Source organism: Heterodontus francisci, chromosome 4, assembly GCF_036365525.1.
Source record: "Heterodontus francisci isolate sHetFra1 chromosome 4, sHetFra1.hap1, whole genome shotgun sequence".
In the NCBI taxonomy this organism is placed as follows: Eukaryota; Metazoa; Chordata; class Chondrichthyes; order Heterodontiformes; family Heterodontidae; genus Heterodontus; species Heterodontus francisci.
The window spans coordinates 88265909-88290269 of record NC_090374.1 but is presented as its reverse complement, the minus strand read 5'-3'; the positions used below and the strand labels follow the sequence as shown (position 1 = coordinate 88290269).

General features: G+C 45.5%; 1 protein-coding gene and 1 pseudogene across 7 annotated transcripts in view; one reads left to right on the top strand and one right to left on the bottom strand.

Moving 5' to 3' along the window:
• Nucleotides 1-225: 225 nt before the first annotated feature.
• LOC137368689 (TATA-binding protein-associated factor 2N-like) lies at nucleotides 226-1182 on the bottom strand (annotated as a pseudogene).
• A 1597-nt stretch (nucleotides 1183-2779) lies between these two features.
• The window catches only part of stard4 (StAR related lipid transfer domain containing 4), a 35106-nt gene continuing 13524 nt past the window's right edge, over nucleotides 2780-24361 (top strand). The window contains exons 1-5 of one of the 7 annotated variants that reach the window (XM_068029821.1): nucleotides 2926-3015; nucleotides 7508-7601; nucleotides 12048-12162; nucleotides 12423-12554; nucleotides 18614-18663. In XM_068029821.1, the coding sequence (XP_067885922.1) occupies nucleotides 12058-12162; nucleotides 12423-12554; nucleotides 18614-18663 (287 nt within the window). In that variant the 5' untranslated portion in view covers nucleotides 2926-3015; nucleotides 7508-7601; nucleotides 12048-12057. Of the gene's footprint in view, nucleotides 3016-7507; nucleotides 7602-12047; nucleotides 12163-12420; nucleotides 12555-18613; nucleotides 18664-24361 lie in introns of those variants that run through there. The other 6 variants (XM_068029819.1, XM_068029818.1, XM_068029820.1 and 3 more) reach the window with 6 other exon arrangements.

Here is a 24361-nt window from a genome sequence, read left to right as displayed (position 1 = left end):
CCCTTTTATCTTCCCCCTTTTATCTTCCCCCTCCCTCCCTCCCTCCCACCCTTTTCTCTTCCCCCTCCCTCCCTCCCTCCCACCCTTTTCTCTTCCCCCTCCCTCCCTCCCTCCCACCCTTTTCTCTTCCCCCTCCCTCCCACCCTCCCACCCATTTCTCTTCCCCCTCCCTCCCTCCCACCCATTTCTCTTCCCCCTTTCCCTCCCCCCCATTTCTCTTCCCCCTTTCCCTCCCCCTCCTTCTCTCCCCCCTTTCCCTCCCCCTCCTTCTCTCCCCCCTTTCCCTCCCCCTCCTTCTCTCCCCCCTTTCCCTCCCCCTCCTTCTCTCCCCCCTTTCCCTCCCCCTCCTTCTCTCCCCCCTTTCCCTCCCCCTCCTTCTCTCCCCCCTTTCCCTCCCCCTCCTTCTCTCCCCCCTTTCCCTCCCCCTCCTTCTCTCCCCCCTTTCCCTCCCCCTCCTTCTCTCCCCCCTTTCCCTCCCCCTCCTTCTCTCCCCCCTTTCCCTCCCCCTCCTTCTCTCCCCCCTTTCCCTCCCCCTCCTTCTCTCCCCCCTTTCCCTCCCCCTCCTTCTCTCCCCCCTTTCCCTCCCCCTCCTTCTCTCCCCCCTTTCCCTCCCCCTCCTTCTCTCCCCCCTTTCCCTCCCCCTCCTTCTCTCCCCCCTTTCCCTCCCCCTCCTTCTCTCCCCCCTTTCCCTCCCCCTCCTTCTCTCCCCCCTTTCCCTCCCCCTCCTTCTCTCCCCCCTTTCCCTCCCCCTCCTTCTCTCCCCCCTTTCCCTCCCCCTCCTTCTCTCCCCCCTTTCCCTCCCCCTCCTTCTCTCTCCCTCCTTTCCCTCCCCCTCCTTCTCTCCCCCCTTTCCCTCCCCCTCCTTCTCTCCCCCCTTTCCCTCCCCCTCCTTCTCTCCCCCCTTTCCCTCCCCCTCCTTCTCTCCCCCCTTTCCCTCCCCCTCCTTCTCTCCCCCTCCTTCTCTCCCCCCTTTCCCTCCCCCTCCTTCTCTCCCCCTCCTTCTCTCCCCACTTTCCCTCCCCCTCCTTCTCTCCCCACTTTCCCTCCCCCTCCTTCTCTCCCCCCTTTCCCTCCCCCTCCTTCTCTCCCCCCTTTCCCTCCCCCTCCTTCTCTCCCCCCTTTCCCTCCCCCTCCTTCTCTCCCCCCTTACCCTCCCCCTCCTTCTCTCCCCCCTTACCCTCCCCCTCCTTCTCTCCCCCCTTACCCTCCCCCTCCTTCTCTCCCCCCTTTCCCTCCCCCCCCCCTTTCCCTCCCCCTCCTTCTCTCCCCCCTTTCCCTCCCCCTCCTTCTCTCCCCCCTTTCCCTCCCCCTCCTTCTCTCCCCTCTCCTTCTCTCCCTCCCTCTCTCCCCTCTCCTTCTCTCCCTCCCCCTCTCTCCCTCCCCCTCCCCTTCTCTCCCCACCTTTCCCTCCCCCTCCCCTTCCTTCTCTCCCTCCCTTTCCCTCCCCCTCCTTCTCTCCCTCCCTTTCCCTCCCCCTCCTTCTCTCCCTCCCTTTCCCTCCCCCTCCTTCTCTCCCTCCCTTTCCCTCCCTCCTCTCCTCCCTTTCCCTCCCCCCTCTCCTTCTCTCCCCCCTCTCCTTCTCTCCCCCCTTTCCCTCCCCCCTTTCCCTCCCCCCTGTCCTTCCCTCCCCCCTCTCCTTCTTTCCCCCCTTTCCCTCCCCCCTGTCCTTCCCTCCCCCCTCTTCTTCTCTCCCCCCTTTCCCTCCCCCCTCTCCTTCTCACCCCCCTTTCCCTCCCCCTCCTTCTCACCCCCCCTTTCCCTCCCCCTCCTTCTCACCCCCCCTTTCCCTCCCCCTCCTTCTCACCCCCCCTTTCCCTCCCCCTCCTTCTCACCCCCCCTTTCCCTCTTTCTCTCCCTCCTTTCCCTCCCACTCCTTCTCTCCCTCCTTTCCCTCTTTCTCTCCCTCCTTCTCTGTCCCCTTTCCCTCCTTCTTTGTCCCCTTTCCCTCCTTCTCTGTCCCCTTTCCCCTCCTTCTCTGTCCCCTTTCCCCTCCTTCTCTGTCCCCTTTCCCCTCCCCCTCCTTCTCTCCCTTCCACTCCTTCTCTGCCCCCTTTCCCTCCCCCTCCTTCTCTTCCCCTTTTATCCCCCTTCCCCTCCTATCCTCCCTTCTATCCTCCTCCTCCCCTATCCCCTCTTCCCCACTTCTCACTACACTTCTGTCCCCTTCCTATCCTCCTCCTCCCATACCCCCTCCAATCCCCCCTTCCCTCCCCCCTGCATCCCACCACGTTTCACCTCTCCACCTGACCTCTCCACCTGTCCTCTCCTCCTCTTGCCTCCCCCCCATGCTCCTCCCCTCCTATTCCCCCCTCCCTCTCCTCCTATTCCCCCACCTCCTATCCCCCCACCTCCTATCCCCCTCCTCCCTGGCTCCTATACCCACCTCCTCCTATCCCCCCTTCCTATTCCCTTTCCATCCTCCCATTGCCCTCCCCCACAGGATGAATCTATCTGGTGACATGATCATACGATTTCGCCCAAGCAACTGTCAATACCATCCGACTGCCGATGAACCAATCAGCTTGCCGAGCAGCTGACGCCATGACGCTCTCTCACCGATCCGTGCGGAACATTCAGCGAGTTCTCAACGCGGAATCTGTAACTCCGCCTCTTTATAACTCCACCCCCTCCACCGAGCTCGTCTCTCAGTCTCAGCCTGATAACCAAGGCCCGCCTCTGCGCCATATTTACTTGTGCTTATTTCCAACGCCGCCTCCTGTAAACTGTGCGATTGAAATGGTGACTTCTGATTCACCGAGGCCAGCTGTCAATCACAATGACGGAGGCTGGCATAGCACCAATCGATTGAGGAAAGTGAGTGAACCGTGACTGGATGTCAGCGGGGCCGGGAGTTGACAGTGGAGTGTGTGAATATCTACTTCCAGAAGCAGATCCCACCGCTTGGAAAAGTAAACTAATACCAGGTGAAGCTGTCCGTACCGGGTGGAGGTGTCGGTACCGGTATCGGCATCGGCTGGAAGTGCTTCTGGGCTATTGTCAACGGTGTGATCTTGAGTAAGGACATTTGCAGTTTAGACTGTTAATCAGTTTGATTTGTCTTCCAGGTGAACGGATCGTACCATTCTCTGATCAGCTATTCTGACTATTTCTCATCTACTGTTAATGAGTCAATGCTGCTAGCTCAAAGTGATACTTTTTGAGGAACTGGTTGTGTGTAGTGGTAAACCGTTAGCTTGATGCGATCATTGTGCCTCGGTTATTGTTGGTGACAGTCTGCCTGGAAGAACCATCTTCTCATTATGCACTTGTCCCTGCTTCAGCTGTCTGCTTGTTTCCATTCTTTCATTCAGGTTTTCCAGCTCCAACAGCTTAGATTTAGATTTCTTGTGATCTTCTTCCAATAAGGACCCATTCTATGACGTTCTGACGTTGCAAATCTTCACCCACATCACATACGGCCTGACTACAGTTTTGATGACACCCAGCTCCCCACCATTTCTCTCAACACCCTCTGGCTGGCTATATGCTTTTTACTGCTTGTCCAATATGAAAACTTTTCAAAATTTCCTCTACCTCAACATTGGGAAGACCAAAGCCATCTTCTTTGGCCCTCACCACACAATGCACACTCTTGCTAGTAATTCTGTATTGCTCCCAATCCACTGTCATTGGCTCAATAATGCTTTCAACAACAAAAGCAATTCCTTAAAACCCATCCTTTCAACCAAATTTTTGGCCACCCCTGTGAATATCTTTTCGCTATATGCCAATCTAGGAAGTACCTTACGACATTAAAACAACTGCACAACACAAATGCAAGTTGTTGTTACTGCGTACATAATCAATATCCTTATTCTACATTGCATTCACAAGCTATCTGGAACTATTTGTCAGACATCAGCTATTGGTACTACATAGAAATATTTATTACACACTTGCCTTGTCTACTCTCCACTTCATATCCCATGACACTTACGTTCTCTTCCAGTGTGGTTCTATTGTTCATTAAAAATATTTATAATTATAGCAATGCACCACATCACTTATTGGTCACCTTCTCCTTTGCAAGGCATATTACTTTCCAGCTGTATAAAGCTAAAGCTAACAAACAGTTTCATTCTTTGATATTCCATGCCTGCTTCTGCAGTCTTGCTTCATCCTCATGTGCTTTTTTATAGAAAGAACCATAGATTGAAGGAAAGATATCAGAATAATTCAAAATAAGAAAATGCTGTATATATTCAGGTCCGTCAGCATCTGTGGAGAGCGAAACAGAGTTAGGTTAAAGGTCAATGACCTTTCATCGGAACTAAAATTGGTTAGAGATTTAACAGTTTATAAGCATTGGTGGGGAAAGAAAATGAGCTAGGAAAGAACAAAGGGAAAGGTCTGGATAGGTTGGTGTGTGCGAGATAATAAATGACAAAAAGATATTGCAAGGCAAAAATGGGGTGGTAATGGAAAAAGTAAAGAAACCAAAAGTATGTCCAGAGGACCTGTTGATCAAATTGAATACAGGGATTTGCATCTTCTACAGACTTTGATCAGTTTTGTCATTAACCATAGCATGAATGAGATGATAAGAAGCAGAGGCACCAAAGATAAGGTTAAGGGGAGGCCAAGAAGTTAAAGTCTTTAAGATGTACAGATAATGTTGACATTCTTGCTGGATCCTCGACACATACCATCATGATGTCTGAGAAGCTAAAGAAATTAGAGTTTAGATGAATTTTCCAAAGACCAAAATTATGTAGTATAAAGAAACATAGAAAATAGTAACAGAAGTAAACCATTCGGCCCTTCAAGCCTGCTCCGCCATTCATTATGATCATGGATGATCATCCAACTCAGTAACCTGTTCCTGCTTTCTCCCCATACCCTTTGATCCCAAGAGTTATATCTAACTCCTTCTTGAAACATACAATGATTTGGCCTCAACTGCTTTCTGTGGTAGTGAATTCCACAGGCTCATCACTTGCTGGATGAAGAAATTTCTCCTCATCTCAGTCCTGAAAGGTTTATCCCGTATCCTTAGACTATGACCCCTGGTTCTGGACTCCCCCACCATCGGGAACATCCTTCCTGCATCTACCCTGTCAAGTCCTGTTAGAATTTTCTAGATTTCTATGAACTCCAGCGAATATAATCCTAACCGACTCAATCTCTCCTCATACGTCAGTCCCACCATCCCAGGAATCAGTCTGGTAAACCTTCGCTGCACTCCCTCTATGGCAAGAACATCCGTTCTCAGATAAGGAGACCAAAACTGCACACAGTATTCCAGGTGTGGCCTCACCAAGGCCCTGTATAATTGCAGCAAGACATCCCTGCTCCTCTACTCGTATCCTCTCGCTATGAAGGCCAACATACCATTTGCCTTTTTTACCGCCTGTTGCACCTGCATGCTTACCTTCAGTGACTGGTGTACGAGAACACTCAGGTCTCGCTGCATATTCCCCTCTCTCAGTTCAGATAATAATCTGCCTTCCTGTTTTTGCTACCAAAGTGGATAACCTCACATTTATCCACATTATACTGCATCTGCCATGCATTTGCCCACTCACTCAACTTGTCCAAATCACCCTGAAGCCTCTCTGCATCCTCCTCACAACTCACCCTCCCACTCAGTCATCTGCAAATTTGGAGATATTACATTTAGTTCCCTCATCTAAATCATTAATATATATTGTGAATAGCTGGGGTCCTAGCACTGATCCCTGCGGTACCCCACTAGTCACTGCCTGCCATTTGGAAAAAAGACCCATTTATTCATGCTCTTTGTTTCCCGTCTGCCAACCAATTTTCTATCCATCGCAATACACTACCCCCAATCCCATGCGCTTTAATTTTAAACGCTAATCTCTTATGTGGGACTTTGTCGAAAGCCTTCTGAAAGTCCAAATAAACCACATCCACTGGCTCCCCTCATCAACTCTACTAGTTACATCCTCTAAGAATTCTAGTAGATTTGTCAAGCATGATTTCCCTTTCATAAATCCATGCTGACTCTGTCCGATTCTGCCACTGTTCTCTAAGTGCTGTGCCATAAAATCTTTGATAATGGACTCTAGAATTTTCCCCACTACCGATGTCAGGCTGACTGGTCTATAATTCCCTGCTTTCTCTCTACCTCCCTTTTTAAATGCTGGGGTTACATTAGCTACCCTCCAATCTGTAGGAACTGTTCCAGAGTCTATAGAATCTTGGAAGATCACCACCAATGCATCCACTATTTCTAGGGCTACTTCCTTAAGTACTCTGGGATGCATACCATCAGGCCCTGGGGAATTATCTGCCTTCAATCCCATCAATTTCCCCAACACCATTTCTCTACTATTATTGATTTCCTTCAGTTCCTCTCTGTCACTAAGCCCTGTGTTCCCCAACATTTCTGGTATGATATTTGTGTCCTCCTTTGTGAAGACAGAACCAAAGTATGCATTTAGTTGGTCAGCCATTTCTTTGTTCCCCATAATAAATTCCCCTGTTTCTGACTGTAATGGACCTACATTTGTCTTCACTAATCTTTTTCTCTTCACATACCTATGGAAAGTTTTCATCAGTTTTTTATGTTCCCCGCAAGCTTACTCTCGTACTCTATTTTCCCCTTCTTAATCAGTCCCTTGGCCCTCCTTTGCTGAATTCTAAAATGCTCCCAATCCTCAAGCCTGTTGTTTTTACTGGCAAATTTATATGCCTCTTCCTTGGATCTAATGCTATCTCTAATTTCCCTTGTAAGTCATGGTTTGGCTACCTTCCCCGTTTTACTTTTGCGCCAGACAGGGATAAACAATTGTTGCAGTTCATCCATGTGCTCTTTGAATGTTTGCCATTGCCTATCCACCGTCATCCCTTTAAGTAACGTTTTCCAATCCGCCATAGCCAACCCGCGCCTCATACCTTCGTAGTTTCCATTACTAAGATTCAGGATCCTGGTCTCAGAATCAACTACGTCACTCTCCATCTTGATGAAGAATTCTACCATATTATGGTCACTCATCCCCAAGGGGTCTTGCACCACTAGATTGCCAATTATTCCTCTCTCATTACACAATACCCTGTCTAGGATGGCCTGTTCTCTAGTTGGTTCCTCAACGTATTGGTCCATGTATTGGGCGGCACAGTGGTGCAGTGGTTAGCACCGCAGCCTCACAGCTCCAGCGACCCGGGTTCAATTCTGGGTACTGCCTGTGTGGAGTTTGTAAGTTCTCCCTGTGTCTGCGTGGGTTTCCTCCGGGTGCTCCGGTTTCCTCCCACAGCCAAAAGACTTGCAGGTTGATAGGTAAATTGGCCATTATAAATTGCCCCTAGTATAGGTAGGTGGTAGGGGAATATAGGGACAGGTGAGGATGTGGTAGGAATATGGGATTCGTGTAGGATTAGTATAAATGGGTGGTTAATGGTCGGCACAGACTCGGTGGGCCGAAGGGCCTGTTTCAGTGCTGTATCTCTAAATCAAATCAAAATCAAAACCATCCTGTATACACTCCAAGAATTCCTCCTCTACGGTAATGTGTCTAATGTGATTTGTCTAATCTATATGCAGATTAAAGTCGCCCATAATTACAGATGTTCCTTTATCGCATGTGTCTCTAATTTCCTGTTAATGCCATACCTAACATCACCACTACAGTTTGCAGGTCTGTATACAACCCACTAATGTTTTTTGCCCCCTAGTGTTTCTCAGCTTTACCGAAACAGATTCTACATCGTCAGAGTTAATATCTTTCCTCAGTATTGTGTCAATTTCCTCTTTAGCCAGCAATGCAACTCCACCGCCTTTTGCTTTTTGTCTGTCCTTCCTAAATACTGAATACCCCTGGATGTTCATTTCCCATCCTTTGTCACCCTGCAGCCATGTCTCCATAATCCTGACTATATCATACCCGTTTACATCTATTTGCACGATTAATTCATCCACTTTCTGGCAAATGCTCTGCGCGTGAAGGCACAAAGCCTTAAGGCTTGTCTTTTTAACATTACTTGTCCCCTTCCCGCTCTTTTTTACTGTGGTCCTGTTTGATTCTGTTCCTTGATTTCTCTGCCTATCACTTTTCTTATTCCCCTTACTGTCTTTTGCTCTTGTCTTGATGCTAAATTCTGTATCTTACCCCATTATGTGATATATTTTTTGTTTGAGCCATGGCAAAGGCTCCAAAATGAGGGAAGCAATTGCTCTGTAAATGTTAATATTGGCAATTCAATGCTCTTCCAATTAAAGATGATTATTATTACCTCAATTATTGCCAAACCTTGGTGGCTGGTGCCTTTTGCAGCCAGTTAAATCTGCAGAACCACATTTGCTACGTTCTGGGGAGCTGTCCCATCAGTCACTGTTGCTCCAGAGAGCCAGGACAATTTGAGTTGGCTGATGTCCTTTGCAGCCAGTTACTGAATCATGAATGAGGCAAAAACATTGATGGTGCATGGGAGATATCAACAGCCGTGGACATGTCATGGTAGATTTTTTGATGAACGCTGGTAACCTGATTATTGGGAAAGGCAGGGTGCTACAAAAGTTTGGTCCCTCAGTTTGGCTCTCCAGAGTTTAATTCAAATTGGCACCATTATCTAGACTGGAACATCTTCTCCAATGTGCTGTATAACTCTATAACTTTAATTCTAATTGCTTCCCTGCTCTGTTCTTGGAAGGGTTAAAATTACTTTGAAAATTACTTTCATCAGCTCAGGGTTTTGCTGTTAAAAAAAAATTGTCCAAACATTTATTATAAGGATGGTAACATTCTAAAACGAAGCTTGGGTTGTAGTTGTTTGTGGTACATTTTCCTTTTATACTCATGGTAAACCTATTCTATTTTGGAAAATCGCAGATACTCCTGGGAGAAACAGCCAAATCTTTCCTGGATACTGAATCATTGGTTTAATAACAAACTCATAACTCAGGCACAATACATTCAATATCTGTGTTCCACTCAGCCACTTGTTTCTATCCTTGAATAATAACAACATGATGTACAAATTCAGAAGTTTATGTTGTTAAGACTGAGGTGGTAGGAGTGCACTGTTAATTCAGTCCCACTTCTCCACTGGTCACAACATATCAATAAATTTTCCCACTTACCAAAACTGTCAGTTAGATACTCTATTTGTCCCCAGAATAATGCAAACCAATCAGGTTTCTTTAATAAACAAAATTATCTGTTTATGATAAACCAAGTGTTAACCAATAATGAAGTAAATATATACGCGAATTGAAATATTAAAGCCCCTTATTTTTATCCTAGCCCTCACACACACTCACATACTCAACTGGTTAACTGGGAAAAAAGGTATTTTTGTTTACAGCTGTTACAAAGAAATAGAAGGAATTTTTAAAAACTTATAATGAATAATGGATACGGAAGTCCTTTGTTTTGGCAAGATGTCCCAAAGTCGAATAGGTGGCTGCCACTACGAATCTTTCCAGGTGATGTTGATGAACAGTCTGTTTGGGTAGGTGTTCAAAGAAGTTCAACTACAGAAGGCTTCACATAGGTCTTCCATCAGGTGTGCAGCAACAAAGGTTTCAGTTCTCACACACTTGATGCAAAATTCTTTTAAAGATGCAAGATTTCTGCAAACATTCAGGATTTCTTCAAAAATATAGGAGGCAACAGCACCACCTGATACAGGATTTTTCCTTTCTTCGAAGAGAGATAACAGTTGTCTGGATTTTCTTCTGATCTCCTGTCAGGTCAATAAGCAAATTCCAACTGCCTCTTTTAGTCCAAAAATCATTTGACTTTTAACAGTTCAAAATGAAACCAACTTTTTCCAGACAAGTCCTATGATAATCATAAATTATATCTTGTTAATAAGCAAAATAACTCTTAAATCAAACTCCCTGATATGTTTACTTGAAATCATGTGCCCTCCAGTAAAAAACTCATAAAGTTCAGCAATCTCCAGGTTATTCAATGTCCATGAAATCCTTTTCAGTTTAAAAAAAATATAGATTCTCATGTTTTAACAAAAATGGAAACTCACATAACAATGTAATTCTTTTTATTGTTTAATTTCAATTGGAAAATTACATTTCAGTCTTTTCTTTCTGCTGATGAATAGTGTAGGAAGCTAAAGATATCAACAGATTGAACTGAAATATGTAAATATTGTGAATCAGTAACAATAGTTTAAGAATATTTTCTTTGGAATTGCATGTGTTAAGGGCAAGTAAATACATTCTGTGAGACAGTACCTTTCTCAGCTGGCAGATTCTCTGAAGGGTGCATTTCCAGATTGAGCTTTATGCCTCTCAAGAAGTATTGTCCTCTTTAGGGCAGGACATCTACCTGTTTTTCCGGACCCACCCTGACACCATTTTTTGGATCAGGGTTCATCCTATGGTTATGGTATACCCCAGCAGGATTCCTTGTCAGTATGAGAGCAGAAAATTCCATTGTTGCCGTGAGGAACCTTTTTAAAGGGGCAGAAGTGCCCCATAAATTGCATCAAGGCTTCCACTGAAGGTCTTAACTGAGAACGAGGCCACTAGCTGTAGGGGGCTGCTATAAATTCCTGTCTTGGGGGGGGGGGGCGCACCTAGAGACGTTTAGCGCTGCTATCTGGCACCCAACACCTCTTTCCACATGGTAGACTTGTGAAGTATACTTGTAGGATGATTAGAAGGGGACTCTTCTGAGGACTCGAGGCCCACTGTCATTTTCAGATGGTGAGGAACAGCCAGTGTGGGCCTGATGAGGGGAAGGAAATTCTCGTCATGACAGTGAGGCAGCAATAGTTTCTACTGCCTGAATTTTCCCTAACATACCATCATTGCCATGAAATTTTAGGTGGGATTGTTTAGGGACATTCCCCCTTTTACAGTAAAACTGCTTGTTCTTAGTTATAGCCCTGTAATAACAACAACGTATATTTCTATAGTGCCTTTAACGTAATAAAATGTCCCAAGGTGCTTTACAGGAGCATTATAAAACATTATAAAACAAAGTATGACACTGAGCCACAAAAGGAGATATTAGATGAGCTGACCAAAAGCTTGGTCCATGAGGTAGATTTTAAGGACAAAAGTGAGGTGGAAAGACGCAGGGAGGGTATTCCAGAACTTGGGGCCTAAGCAACTGATCCAATAGCGGAGTGATTAAAATCAGGGATGCACGAGGCCAGAAGTAGAGGTGTGCAGATATCTTGGAGGGTTGTGGGGCTGGAGGAGATTACAGAGATAGAGAGGGGTGAAGCCATGGAGGGAAAACAAAAATGAGAATTTTAAAATCATTGCTTGACCAGGAGCCAGTGTAGGTCAGCGAGCACAGGGGTGATTGATGAACGTGACTTGCTAAGAGTTAAGACATGGGCAGCAGAGTTTAGGATGACATCAAGTTTACGGAGGTAACAAAGGCATGAATGAGGGTTTCAGCAGCAGCTGAGTTGAGAAGGGGTGAAGTCAGGCCATGTTGCGGAGGTGGAAATAAGCAGTCTTAGTGATGGCACGAATATGAGGTCGGAAGCTCATCTTGGGGTCAAATGTGACTCCAAGGTTGCAAATAGACTGGCATACCTTCAGACTGTTGCCAGGGAGAGGGATGGAGTCAGTAACGAGGAAATGGAGTTTAAAATGGCAACCGAAAATAATGTCTTCAGTCTTCCCAATATTTAATTGGAGAAAATCTCTGCTCATCCAGTACTGGATGTCAGATAAGCAGTTTGATAATTTAGCAACAGTGGAGGAGTTGAGAGAAGTGGTGAGGTAGGGCTGAGTGTCGTCAGCATACATGTGAAAACTAATTTCGAATGATGTTGCTGAGGGGAAGCATGTGGACAAGAAATAGGAGGGGGCCAAAGATAGATCCTTGGGGGACACGAGAGGTAACGGTGTTATGTTAACAGTAATGTCAAAAGTTGTTCTGTACAGCATCAGAAGTGAATTGAGAATGGTGTTTGAATTATCGTAACATTCATTTGGGGTATGTTTTGAATCTGCACTTCTGTCTGTGGAATTCTGCACCTTGCATTGATACTTTGGCTGATAAACACAGCTGACAAATCTCATCTAAGAATTCAGCTAAAACAGTTAAAATTTTCAAGGGAAACTGTCTGATTTGTTTACCTATCTTTTAATGTTGCAGCTTAATAGAAATGGAAACTTTACCAAATGCACAAAGACTGGCTGCAGAAGTTGAAAGCACTCTTATTAAATACTACTGCAGTGGAGAAGATGAGTGGAGAGTTGGAAAGAAAACAGTAAGTATCTCATGCTCTGCCCCACAGCATTTTTTACAGCATGTACTATGTCCAAAATATTTTATTGTCTTCTCACTTCTCTTTTTTGAGGTCCTTACTGGTGTTAATTTTTACCAGTGTGTTTCATTCCTCTTTTACAAGGATAGGATTTAAGAACTTTGTATGTGTGTGTGTGTGTGTGTGGATGAAGGGAAAAATTGTATGGTGCAATTTTTTTTTTTAAAACAATTTTTCTTCCATCTTTTTTCGCCCCATAAGAGGGACTTTATGATGGCATCCTGAGAGACTGGACCATTATCCGTGCCCTTTTCAGTCATGCCCCTGCTACTGGCACTAGCTCACCGTGGCCACTCATTGACCTGGCGGCAGATCTCATGGCTCCAATCAGATCAGTTAAGTCCTGCCTTGTGATTTCCTTTCTAACCAATTTGCTAACCTGTAAAAGCCAAAAGAAGTTGCGCACTCTGCTGCAGACTTTTCTGGAGTGACCATTTACTCCTTTTATGGATTATAATGTTTAGAAACCATCTTGATGGGAATGAGCATGAACATTTTTTTGTAATTTAACATTGATTAACACTTATGAAAACCATTCTACATTCTGATAATCCAAAATCACCTCAAAATCATTGCCTCATATTTTTGGTTTAGCTATCAATGGAAAATACTTATTTATATTTACTTTATAGCATTTTGAATGCATGGAAGGTCTGGTAGGCTAAACTGCATTTACTTTAATGCAAGAAACCTTACAGGTAAGACAGATGAACTCAGAGCATGGATCGGTACACGGGATTGTGATATTATAGCTATTACGGAAACGTGGTTGAGGGATGCGCAGGACTGGCAGCTCAATGTTCTGGGGTACCGATCCTTCAGGCGTGACAGAGGTGGAGGTAAGAGAGGAGGGGGAGTTGCACTGTTGATTAGGGAGGACATCATGGCAGTACTTGGAGAGGATATCCCGGGGGGAATGTCCAGTGAGGTCATATGGGCAGAACTTAGAAATAAGAAAGGGGTGATCACTTTGATGGGATTATACTATAGGCCCCTCAATAGTCAGAGGGAAGTGGAGGAGCATATATGTAGGAAAATCACAGATAGGTGTGGAATTATAGGGTTGTAATAGTAGGTGATTTTAACTCCCCTAATATTGACTGGGACTGCCTTAGATGTAAGGGATCAGATGGGGAAGAATTTGTTAAGTGTGTCCAGGATAGTTTTCTGAAGCAGTATGTGGATGGCCCTACTAGAGAAGGGGCTACACTCGACCTCCTCTTAGGAAATGAGGATGGGCAGATGGTTGATGTGTCAGCGGTGCAGCATTTTGGGACCAGTGACCATAACTTTATTAGCTTCAAGATAGTTATGGAAAAGGATAGGACTGGTCCTCAGGTTGAAGTCCCAAATTGGAGGAAGGCTAATTTTGATGGCATCAGACAGGAATTCTCAAAAGTTGAATGGGAGAGGCTGTTTACAAGTAAAGGGATGTCTGGCAAGTGGGTGGCTTTTAAAAGTGAGATAGGAAGAGTTCAGGGACGGCATGTTCCAGTTAGATGGAAGGGCAAGGCTGGCAAGTTCAGGGAACCTTGGTTAACGAGGGATATTGAGGGTCTGGTCAGGACAAAGAAGGAGGCATATGTCAGGTATAGGCAGCTGGGATCGAGCGAGTCCCTCGAGAGTATAGGGGATGTAGGACTACACTTCAGAAGGAAATTAGGAGGGCGAAAAGGGGCCATGAGATTTCCCTGGCACATAAGATAAAGGAGAATCCTAAAAGATTCTATAAGTATATTAAGAGTAAAAGGGTAGCTAGGGAGAGAGTAGGTCCCCTTAAGGATCAGTGTGGCAATCTATGTGTGGAGCCACGGGAAATGGGCGAAGTCCTAAATGAATATTTCTTGTCCGCATTTACCGTGGAGAAGGTCATGGAAGCTAGTGAGTTCAAGGGAGGGAACACCGATATCCTGGAGCATATCAACATTACAAATGAGGAGGTGTTGGAGGTTTTGAAGCGCATTAAGGTGGATAAATCCCCAGGGCCTGACCAGGTGTATCCTAGGATGCTATGGGAAGCAAGAGAGGAGATTGCTGGGGCCCTGGAAGAGATTTTTGAATCATTGTTAGCCACGGATGAGGTATCGGAAAACTGGAGGATAGCTAATGTTGTGCCTTTATTTAAGAAGGGCAGCAGGGATAAGCCAGGGAACTACAGGCCAGTGAGCCTTACATCAGTGGTGGGAAAGTTATTGGAAGGGATTCTGAGAGGCAGGATTTATATGCATTTGGAAAGGCATGGTCTGATTAGGGATAGTCAGCATGGCTTTGTGCATGGGAAATCATGTCTCACAAATTTGATTACGTTTTTAGAGGAGGTGGCCAAGAGGATTGACGAGGGCAGGGCGATGGACGTTGTCCACATGGACTTTAGCAAGGCCTTTGACAAGGTCCCGCATGGTAGGCTGGTCCAGAAGGTTCGAACACATGGGATCCAGGGTGAGCTAGCAAATTGGATACAAAATTGGCTTGGTGATAGGAGGCAGAGGGTGGTTGAGGAGGGTTGTTTTTCAGATTGGAGGCCGGTGACCAGTGGTGTGCCGCAGGGATCAGTGCTGGGCCCTCTGTTGTTTGTCATATATATTAATGACTTGAATGTGAATGTAGGGGGCATGATTAGTAAGTTTGCAGATGACACCAAAATTGGTGGTATAGTGGATAGTGAAGAAGGTTGTCTAAGGTTACAACAGGATCTAGATCAACTGGGAAAGTGGGCAAGGGAGTGGCAAATGGAATTTAACGCAGACAAGTGTGAAGTGATGCATTTTGGGAAGTTAAACCAGGGCAGGACATATACATTGAATGGCAGGGGCTGGGGAGTGTTGTCGAGCAGAGAGACCTTGGGGTGCAAGTACATAGTTCCCTGAAAGTGGCAACGCAGGTAGACAGGGTGGTGAAGAAGGCCTATGGCATGCTTGCCTTCATCGGCCGAGGCATTGAGTCCAAGAGTCATGTTACAGTTGGACATAACGTTGGTTAGGCCGCATTTGGAGTACTGTGTGCAGTTCTGGTCGTCGCACTACAGGAAAGATGTGATTAAGCTAAAGAGGGTGCAGAAAAGATTCACAAGGATGTTGCCTGGTTTGGAGGGCTTGAGTTATAAAGAGAGATTGGATAGCCTGAGTCTATTTTCCCTGGAGTGAAGGAGGCTGAGAGGGGACATGATAGAGGGATATAAAATTATGAGACACATAGATAGGGTAGATAGCCAGAGTCTGTTTCCCATGGTAGGAGTGACTAAAACTAGAGGGCATAGATTTAAGGTGAGAAGGAAGATGTTTAAAGGGGATCAAAGGGGTAAATTTTTCACACAAAGAATAGTGGGTATGTGGAATGAGCTGCCTGAGGAGGTGGTGGAGGCAGGAACAGTAGCGACATTTAAGAGGCATCTGGCCAGGTACTTGAATGAGCAAGGCATAGAGGGATATGGAATTAATGCAGGCAGGTGGGATTAGTATAGATAGGCATTATGGTCGGCATGGACGCTGTGGGCCAAAGGGCCTGTTTCTATGTTGTATGACTCTATGAATATCTGTCAAATTCTGTTAATTGTCTCAGTTTGAGAGTAAAATTCTTGTTCCTGTATCCTCTCCTCGTAATTGAGTTTTCATCATTAGAATCATATTGGTAAATCTGAGTTCCACTTTCCCAATATGCCTGCTGTAATGAGAAGCCCAAATCTGCACACAGCATTCTAGATATGGCCTTACCAGGAAATTGTATAGTCATTTCTGATCAATGCTTTTGTGTTCAATCTCTCTCTATATAAATCACAAAACCTCATTTGTCATTTTAGTGCTTTTTTACCTGTCCATACACTTGTCCTTAAAATTGGATCAGCACACCTAGATCCTTCTGTTCCTCCACTGCACATGAGAACTTTACCATTTAAGGTACATTTCAATTCTTTACACTTGTTTCTGAAATATATTGCCTGTCCCTCGATCCTATTCCCACTAAACTGCTGACCACCCAGCTTCCCCTCCTGATCCCCATATTAGCCAATATTGTTGACATTTCTCTCTCTTCATATGTTGTCCACCTCTCTTTTAAATCTGCCATCATCACCTCTCTCCTCAAAAAAATACCCTTGAACCCACTGTCCCATCTCCAATCTCCTGTTCCTCTCCAACGGCTTTGAACATGTTGTCGCCTCCCAAACCTGTTCCCATCTTTCCCAGAAGTCCACGGTTGAATCCCTCCAATCAGGTTTCCCCCTGGCCACTGTACTGAAGCAGCTCTTATCAGAGTCTCAAATTGCATCCTATCTTACTGTGACGAAGGTAAACTTTCCCTCCTTGTCCTTCTCTGTCTGCAGCCTTTGACAGTTAACCACACCGTCTTCTTCCAGTGCCTCGCCACTGTCATCTCGCTGGCTAGAACTGCTCTCTCCTGGTTCCCTTCTTATCTATCTAATGATAGCCAGAGTATCACTTGCACTGGCTTCTCTTTCAGCTCCCGCACTATTACCCCGAAGGATCCATCCTTGGCCCCTTCCTATTTCTCTTCTATATACTGTCCTTCGGTGACATCATCAGAAAGCATAGTTAGTTTTAACATGTACACGGATGACACCCAACTCTACCTCTACCTTTCTCAATTCCTCCACTGTTGCTAAATTATAAGACTGCCTATCCAACACCTGGTGCTGGATGAGCAGAAATGTCCTCCAATTAAATATTGGGAAGACTGAAGCCATTGTTTTCGGTCCCCACTCAAAACTCCATTCCCGAGCTACTGATTCTATCCTCTCCCGGGCAACAGTCTGAGATTAAACCAGTCTGTTCACAACCTTGGTGTCATGTTTGATGCCAAGATGATCTTTCAACCTCATATTTGTGCCATCACAAAGACCGCCTATTTCACCTCAGTCACATCGCCCAACTTAATCCCTGTCTCAGCTCATCTGCTGCTGAAACCCTCATTCACCCCTTTGTTACCTATAGAGTTGACTATTCCAATGCACTCCTAGCTGGTCTCCCACATTCTACCCTCCGCATCCAAAATTCTGCTTCTTCTGTCTTAAATTGCACCAGGTCCCATTCACCACTCACCCCTGGACTCACTGACCTACATTGGCTCCCGTTCAAGCAACGTCTTGATTTCAAAATTCTCATCCTTGTTTTCAAAACCCTTCATGGTCTCCATATCTGTAATCTCCTCCAGCCCCACAAGCATTCGAGATATCTTCACTCCTCTAATTCTGGCCTCTTGAGCATCCCTGGTTTTAATCGCTCCATTATTGGTGTTCACACCTATAGTTGCTTAGAGCATAAGCTCTGGTATGCCCTACTTACACCTCTCTGCCTCTCTACCATGCTTTTCTCCTTTAAGGCACTCCTTAAAAACCTACCTCTTTGACCAAGCTTTTGGTCATCTAAGCTATTGTGTCCTTATATGGCTTGGTGTCCTATTTTGTTTTATAACCCTCCTGTGAAGCACCTTGGGACGTTTTAGTACGTTAAAGGTGCTATGTAAATATAAATTGTACATTTTTTCTACTTTCTAACACCAAGAAAGATGACAATAAAACTAGTTCACGCAAATGTTTATGAATTGTATCTCTCTCTGTTCAAGAAACAAGAATAAATCATTGCATGTACATTACATATGTCAGCCATGGCTCAGTTGATAGCACTCTCACCACTGATTCAGAAGGTTGTGGGTTCAAGTTCCACTCCAGGACTAGAGCACAACAATCTAGGCGAACACTCTAGTGCGATACTGAGAGAGCGCTGCACTGTCAGAGGTGCTGTCTTTCAGATGAAATGCTAAACTGAGGCAATATTTTGAAGAAGGGCAGGGGTGGGGTGGGGAATGGTGGTCCCTGGTGTCCTGGCCAATATTTATCCCTCAGTCAACATCACAGAAAAACAGGTTATCTGGTCATTATCACATTGCTGTATTTGGAAGTTTGCTGTGTGAAATTAGCTGCCATATTTCCTACACAACAGAGACTACACGTCAAAAATATTTCATTGACTGTAAAGTGCTTTGGGATGTCTGGAGGCTGTGAAAAGCGCTATATAAATGGAAATGCAAATCTGCCAGTTCTCTTAGCCCGATAACTTAGCTGTTTAGGTTCCTGTCTTCCTTGCCACAGTTTGCAGCTCCTCCCTGTTTGATATCATCAGTAAATTTTGTCTCATGCCAGATAATTTCCTATTTACTTCTGTGCGTTTTTGTTAGATTTCCTGTGGTGTTGCATATGGTAAGTTGGAGAACATGACCTTCCCTTGCCTGTCTGTATTGCCTTTACGTTGACAGGTGGCAGTTTAGCAATTCTGGAGCTTTCAAAAAGCTGCCGCATTAGTAAACATTTTAAATGGTTGAGCAAAACGTGTTTCTTATATTTTATTTCACATTAGAATTATTTTACTTCTTGACTTCATAGAAGGACGTAATTGTTTGGAGAAAACCTTCAGAAGAATTTGGGGGATTTCTGTAAGTATTTTTTAAAAATTTAGCCCTTATTGACAGGAAAGATGTGAGAAATACAAAAGATATAGAATGAGCAAAAAGAGATTAGGAAAGTTAAATGGAGTATTAAATGAGTCTGGTAGGCAATACAAAGGGAAATAGCAAGGGCGAGGAAGACTTTCATTTATATAGCACCTTTCATGACTTAAGGACTTCCCAAAGTGCTTTACAGCAAATGAAGTACTTTTGAAATGTAGTTGTAATAGGGGCCGGAATTTTACACCACCCCAGCAGGTCGGATGGTGGCGTGGGGGTGGCGTAAAATTGAGTGGCAGGCTCCGGGAGGCCTACCCACCCCGATTTTGCCTCCGGACAAGTTTACGGCGGTCGGGGGGTGGGGGCTAGGAAACGACCCGCCTGCCCAAGGCCAATCAAGACCCTTAAGTGGCCACAAGGGCCCTCGCCCGCCTCCACGGGTATTTTACGTGTGGCAAGCGGGTGTGCTGGGGACGTGAAAGGCTGCCCAGCGATAGCTGCCGGCCTTTCCGCACCCCGGGGGGAGGGGGGCGGTGGAGGGGGGTGCCATGGCAGTCGGGCACAGGGTGCCCGATTGAGGACCGCTCCCACCTCCCAACCCACCCCCCGGGGACCCAAGACACCCCCCTCCCCCCAAAGGACCACTCCAGCCTCACCAGGGAAGGATCGATCCCACTGGTGAGGCAAGCCCCTACTTACCTTCCCTCCTCAATCCATGACGTTGGCCGGGCAGCAGTCCTGGCAGTGGCCACCGCTCTGGTGGCACTGCTGGGACTAAGAGCTGCCGGCGCACTGATTGGCCAGCAGCTCACTGAGATAGGACCTCCTTCCTCAATTGGGTGTAAGTCCCACCTCGGGACACTTAAAGCCTGGGGATCTGTAAAATATGGGATGGATCCCCAGGCTAGGCGAAAGCGAGTTTGCCACCGACTTTCACGTCGGAGTCCGGCTCCCATCCATCCACCGCAAAATTCCGGCCAGGGAATTAGAAGATAAAAAGATAGTCGAGATGTAATCGGGCATCCTGCGACTGAGGAAATTGGAGAGATGTTCAATAAATAACTTGCATTAGTTTTTACAGATGAAGATGAAAATTGGCCTATCAAAGCTGTGGAAGAGTCACTACCAGAGATAAATATTCAAAGACCATTTTATTTTTAAAAAGATAATGCAATTAAACATAGTAAAATCACCAAGTCCTGATGGTATATACCCCATACTGGAGTAGTAATCCAGAAGCTTGGACTAATGTTTTGCCGACATGAGTTCAAATGACATCATGGCAGCTGGAGAATTTAAATTCAATAAATTAATTAAATAAATCTGGAATGAAAAGCTAGTCTCAGTAATGAGAACTATGAAACTACCAGATTGTCTTAAAAACCCAACTGGTTCACTAATGTCCTTCAGGAAAGGAAATCTGCCGACTTTACCTGGTCTAGCCAACATGTAACTCCAGACCCACAGCAATATGGTTGAGTCTTAAGTGCCCTTTGAAATAGCCAAGAAAGCCCCTCAGTTGTATCAAATTGCGACGAGAAAGTCAAATAACAAAACCGGCCGGACCACTCGGCATCGACCTAGACATCGGGCACAACAAAGGCACATGCAGCCTAGTCGAACCTGCAGAGTCCTCCTCACTGACATCTGGGGTTTGTCAACACTGGGGGAGCTGCCACACAGACTAATCAAGCAACAGCCTGACACAGTCATGCTCACAGAATCTCTTTCCACAGATGCTGCCTGACCTGCTGAGTACTTACAACACTTTCTGTTTTATTTCAAAATCCTGGAACTCCCTTCCTAACAGCACGGTGGGTGTACCTACACTACATGGACTGCACGTTTCAAGAAGGCAGCTCACCACCAGCTTCTCAAGGGGAATTAGGGATGGGCAATAAATGCTGGCCTTACCAGCTACACTCAAATCCCGGGAATAAATTATAAAAGCATCCCCCCACCACTCCCAGAAAGCATTCTGTGCCCTTTCTACCTCAGTCCTTCTCCAAGTGGTATTCAACATTGAGGATTGCTGATTCATCAGTTGAGGGAGAGCAGTAGGTGGTAATCAGCAGGAGGTTACCTTGCCCATGTTTGAGCAGATGCAATGCCGCAAACTCCTCCATCACCATCCCTGAGGTGACGGCCCAATGGTATACGGTCTGCAGGGAATGACCCTGGGAAACCTCAACATTGACTCCAGACCCCATGAAGTCTCATTGCATCTGCTCAAACATGGGCAAGGTCCTGCTGATTAATGAACAGCTCGGTCCAAAAGCCTAAGCAAGAAAAAACAAGTTTAAGGCAGGCACATGGTTAAAAAAATGATAAAACAAAATAAAATAAAATAATAAAAAAGGGCCAGTCTTGCTCTGAAATTATTGAACAAAGTGTTCAGTCAGGAAGGCTGTAGAGTGCCTATTCAGAAAATGAGGTGCTGTTCCTCGAGCTTGTGTTGATGTTCACTAGAACACTGCAGCAGACCAAGGACAGAAATGTGGGCATGGGAACAGGGTGGTGAATTGAAATGGCAAGCAACCGGAAGCTTAGGGTTATGCTTGCAGATTGAGTGGAGGATTTTGGCCCAAATGACAGTGAAGGAGCAATGATCTATTTCCAAGTCAGAATAGTGTGTGACTTGGAGGAGAACTTGCAGGTAGTATACTTCATTGTCCATCACTAAGAATGCTTCAGTAGCAGCACTACTGACTGAGTTGGCTGAGTCCTGAAGGACATAGCTGCTAGACTAGGTCTGTAGCAGGTGGTGAGAGAATCAACACGAGGGAAAAACCTACTTGACCTTGTCTTGAACAATCTATCTGTTGCCGATGCATCTATTCATGACGGTATTGGTAGTAGTGATCACCACACAGTCCTGAGGATACCCTCCGTCGTGTTGTGCGGCACTACCACCATGCTAAATGGGAAAGATTTAGAATGGATTTAGCAGCTCAAAACTGAGCATCCAAGAAATGCTGTGGCCATCAGCAGAATTGTATTCCACCACAATCTGTAACCTCATGGCCTGGCATATCCTGCACTCTATCATTACCATCAAGCCGGGGGATCAACCCTGCTGCAATGAAGAGTGTAGGAGAGCAGACCTAGATGCATGCTAAACAGCAGAAGCATCATGCTGTAGAGAGAGTTAAGCGATCCCACAACCAATGGATTATATCCAAGTTATGCAGTCCTGTCATAACAGGTCATGAATGGTGCTGGATAATTAAACAACCAATCAGAGATAAGAAATTTCTGCCAAATGGCAGATTTTCAACATTGGGCTTTCGGAACTCCACCATTGGCTTCTTCCTTTCTGACCTTCAGACCCAAAAGATCAGCTCTTAAAAAAAAAATCGGGGCTGCTTTCGACCTTCGGGACAGCTTTGTGGTTTTCCAGCGGGTTTTTGTTTTAAAACTGAACTGACAGCAGGTGTGGGAACAACAGAGCTGCTCCTCCAATTACAGATTCTGTCTCTCCCAGGCTCGGCTTCTGCAGCTTGTCCAATTGTAGCTTGCATCTGTGACCTGGCTTGAAGAAAGCCAAAGAAAAAGCAAGACGATGCTGCTGTAAAGACTTGCTCGGGTCTGCAAAACAAAAACCGGTCCGAGTCCTTCCATTTTTTCCTGACCCTGACCCCTGACCTGACCCGACCCGACCATCAGTTAATTTACCTTCCGTTTTTCACTGTTGCTGATCTGCACAAGCTTAAAATAACTGTAACAAAACCACCTTTCTAGTCCAAAAATTAAATTATCATTGGAGCCTCTTACCTGTGAAAGAGCGTGTCTGACCCGAGCCGAATGCCGACCCGGAAGTGCGATCCGACCCGAGCCGAGCCCGACACATGTTGTTGGGTCCCGTCAGGTTCATGTTGGGTAGCAGGCCTTTATGCTACTGGCCCCACTAAGGCTATGGTGACAACAAATGAACAAGCATGAATAAATTTTCAAGGTCATGTTCTGGTGTTAAAATTTGCTTCATCCTTCATAATTACATGATCTATGAACTGTATTAATTGCTAAAATGTTGGAATGCTGAAGTCACTTTGGTGATTTTATACAAATGCATTGGTCCACCGTCTTGATGGTAATCAAAGGTAAACAAAGGGAAAAGTAATGTTTCTACACATTTGAAGTGGCCTGGAAGTGTTTGCATTTTTTTACAGATCATTAACAGTGCTATAATTACATGATTCCTTGTCAAAAAAAAGTTCAGGCTCTTTTTTTTTCGTCTTTGGCCACTAATTTTCAGACCTTTTGGTCTTTGGCAACTCTCACCCCTGAAGTAATGGAAGGAGGAGACTCCGTGAACATCCCCATCCTCCATGAAGACAGAGCCCAGCATATGCGTGCAAAAGACAAGGCTAAAGCTTTTGCAGCCATCTTGAACCAGAAGTGCTGAGTGGACGATCTATATTGGTCTCCAGAATTACCTGGTTTCACAGATTGTCTTCAGCCAATTCAATTCACTCCATGTGATATAAAGAAACAGCTGAGCATACTGAATACAACAAAGGCAATGGGCCCTGACAAAATCCCAGCTGTAATGCTGAAAACTAGTCCTCCAGAACTAGCCATGCCACAGAGTCATTATGGCACAGAAGGAGGACAGTTGGCACATCAAGTCTATGCCAGCTCTCTAGAGCAATCCAGTCAGTCCAATTTCATCTGCTCTATCCCTGTTGTCCTGCAAGTTTACTTCCGTCAAGTGCCTATATAATTTCCTTCTGAAATCATTGGTTGTCTCCGCTTCTACCACCTTTGTAGGCAGCGAGTTCCAAGTCATTACCTCTCGCTGTGTAAAAAAAAAAATTCTTCCTCCCATTCTCCCCCCACCCCCCCCCATCTCTTTCCCAAAATCTTAAATCTGTGTCCCCTACTCCTTGTACCATCAACGAGTGGGAACAGCTTTTCTTTGTGATCACAATTCGGTTAGGTTTACCTTAGCGATGGGCAGGGACAGGTATATACCGCAGGGCAAAAATTATAGCTGGGGAAAAGGAAATTATGATGCGATTAGGCAAGATTTAGGATGCGTAGGATGGGAAAGGAAACTGCAGGGGATGGGAACAATCGAAATGTGGAACTTATTCAAGGAGCAGCTACTGCGTGTCCTTGATAAGTATGTACCTGTGAGGCAGGGAGGAAGTTGTCGAGCGAGGGAGCCGTGGTTTACTAAAGAAGTTGAAGCGCTTGTCAAGAGGAAGAAGAAGGCTTATGTTAGGATGAGACGTGAAGGCTCAGTTAGGGCGCTTGAGAGTTACAAGCTAGCCAGGAAGGATCTAAAGGGAGAGCTAAGAAGAGCAAGGAGACGACACGAGAAGTCATTGGCGGATAGGATCAGGGAAAACCCTAAGGCTTTCTATAGGTATATCAGGAATAAAAGAATGACTAGAGTTAGATTAGGGCCAATCAAGGATAGTAGTGGGAAGTTGTGTGTAGAATCAGAGGAGGTAGGGGAAGTGTTAAATGAATATTTTGCGTCAGTATTTACAGTAGAGAAAGAAAATGTTGTCGAGGAGAATACTGAGATTCAGGCTACTAGGCTAGATGGGATTGAGGTTCACAAGGTGGAGGTGTTATCAATTTTGGAAAGTGTGAAAATAGATAAGTCCCCTGGGCCAGATGGGATTTATCCTAGGATTCTCTGGGAAGCTAGGGAGGAGATTGCAGAGCCTTTGTC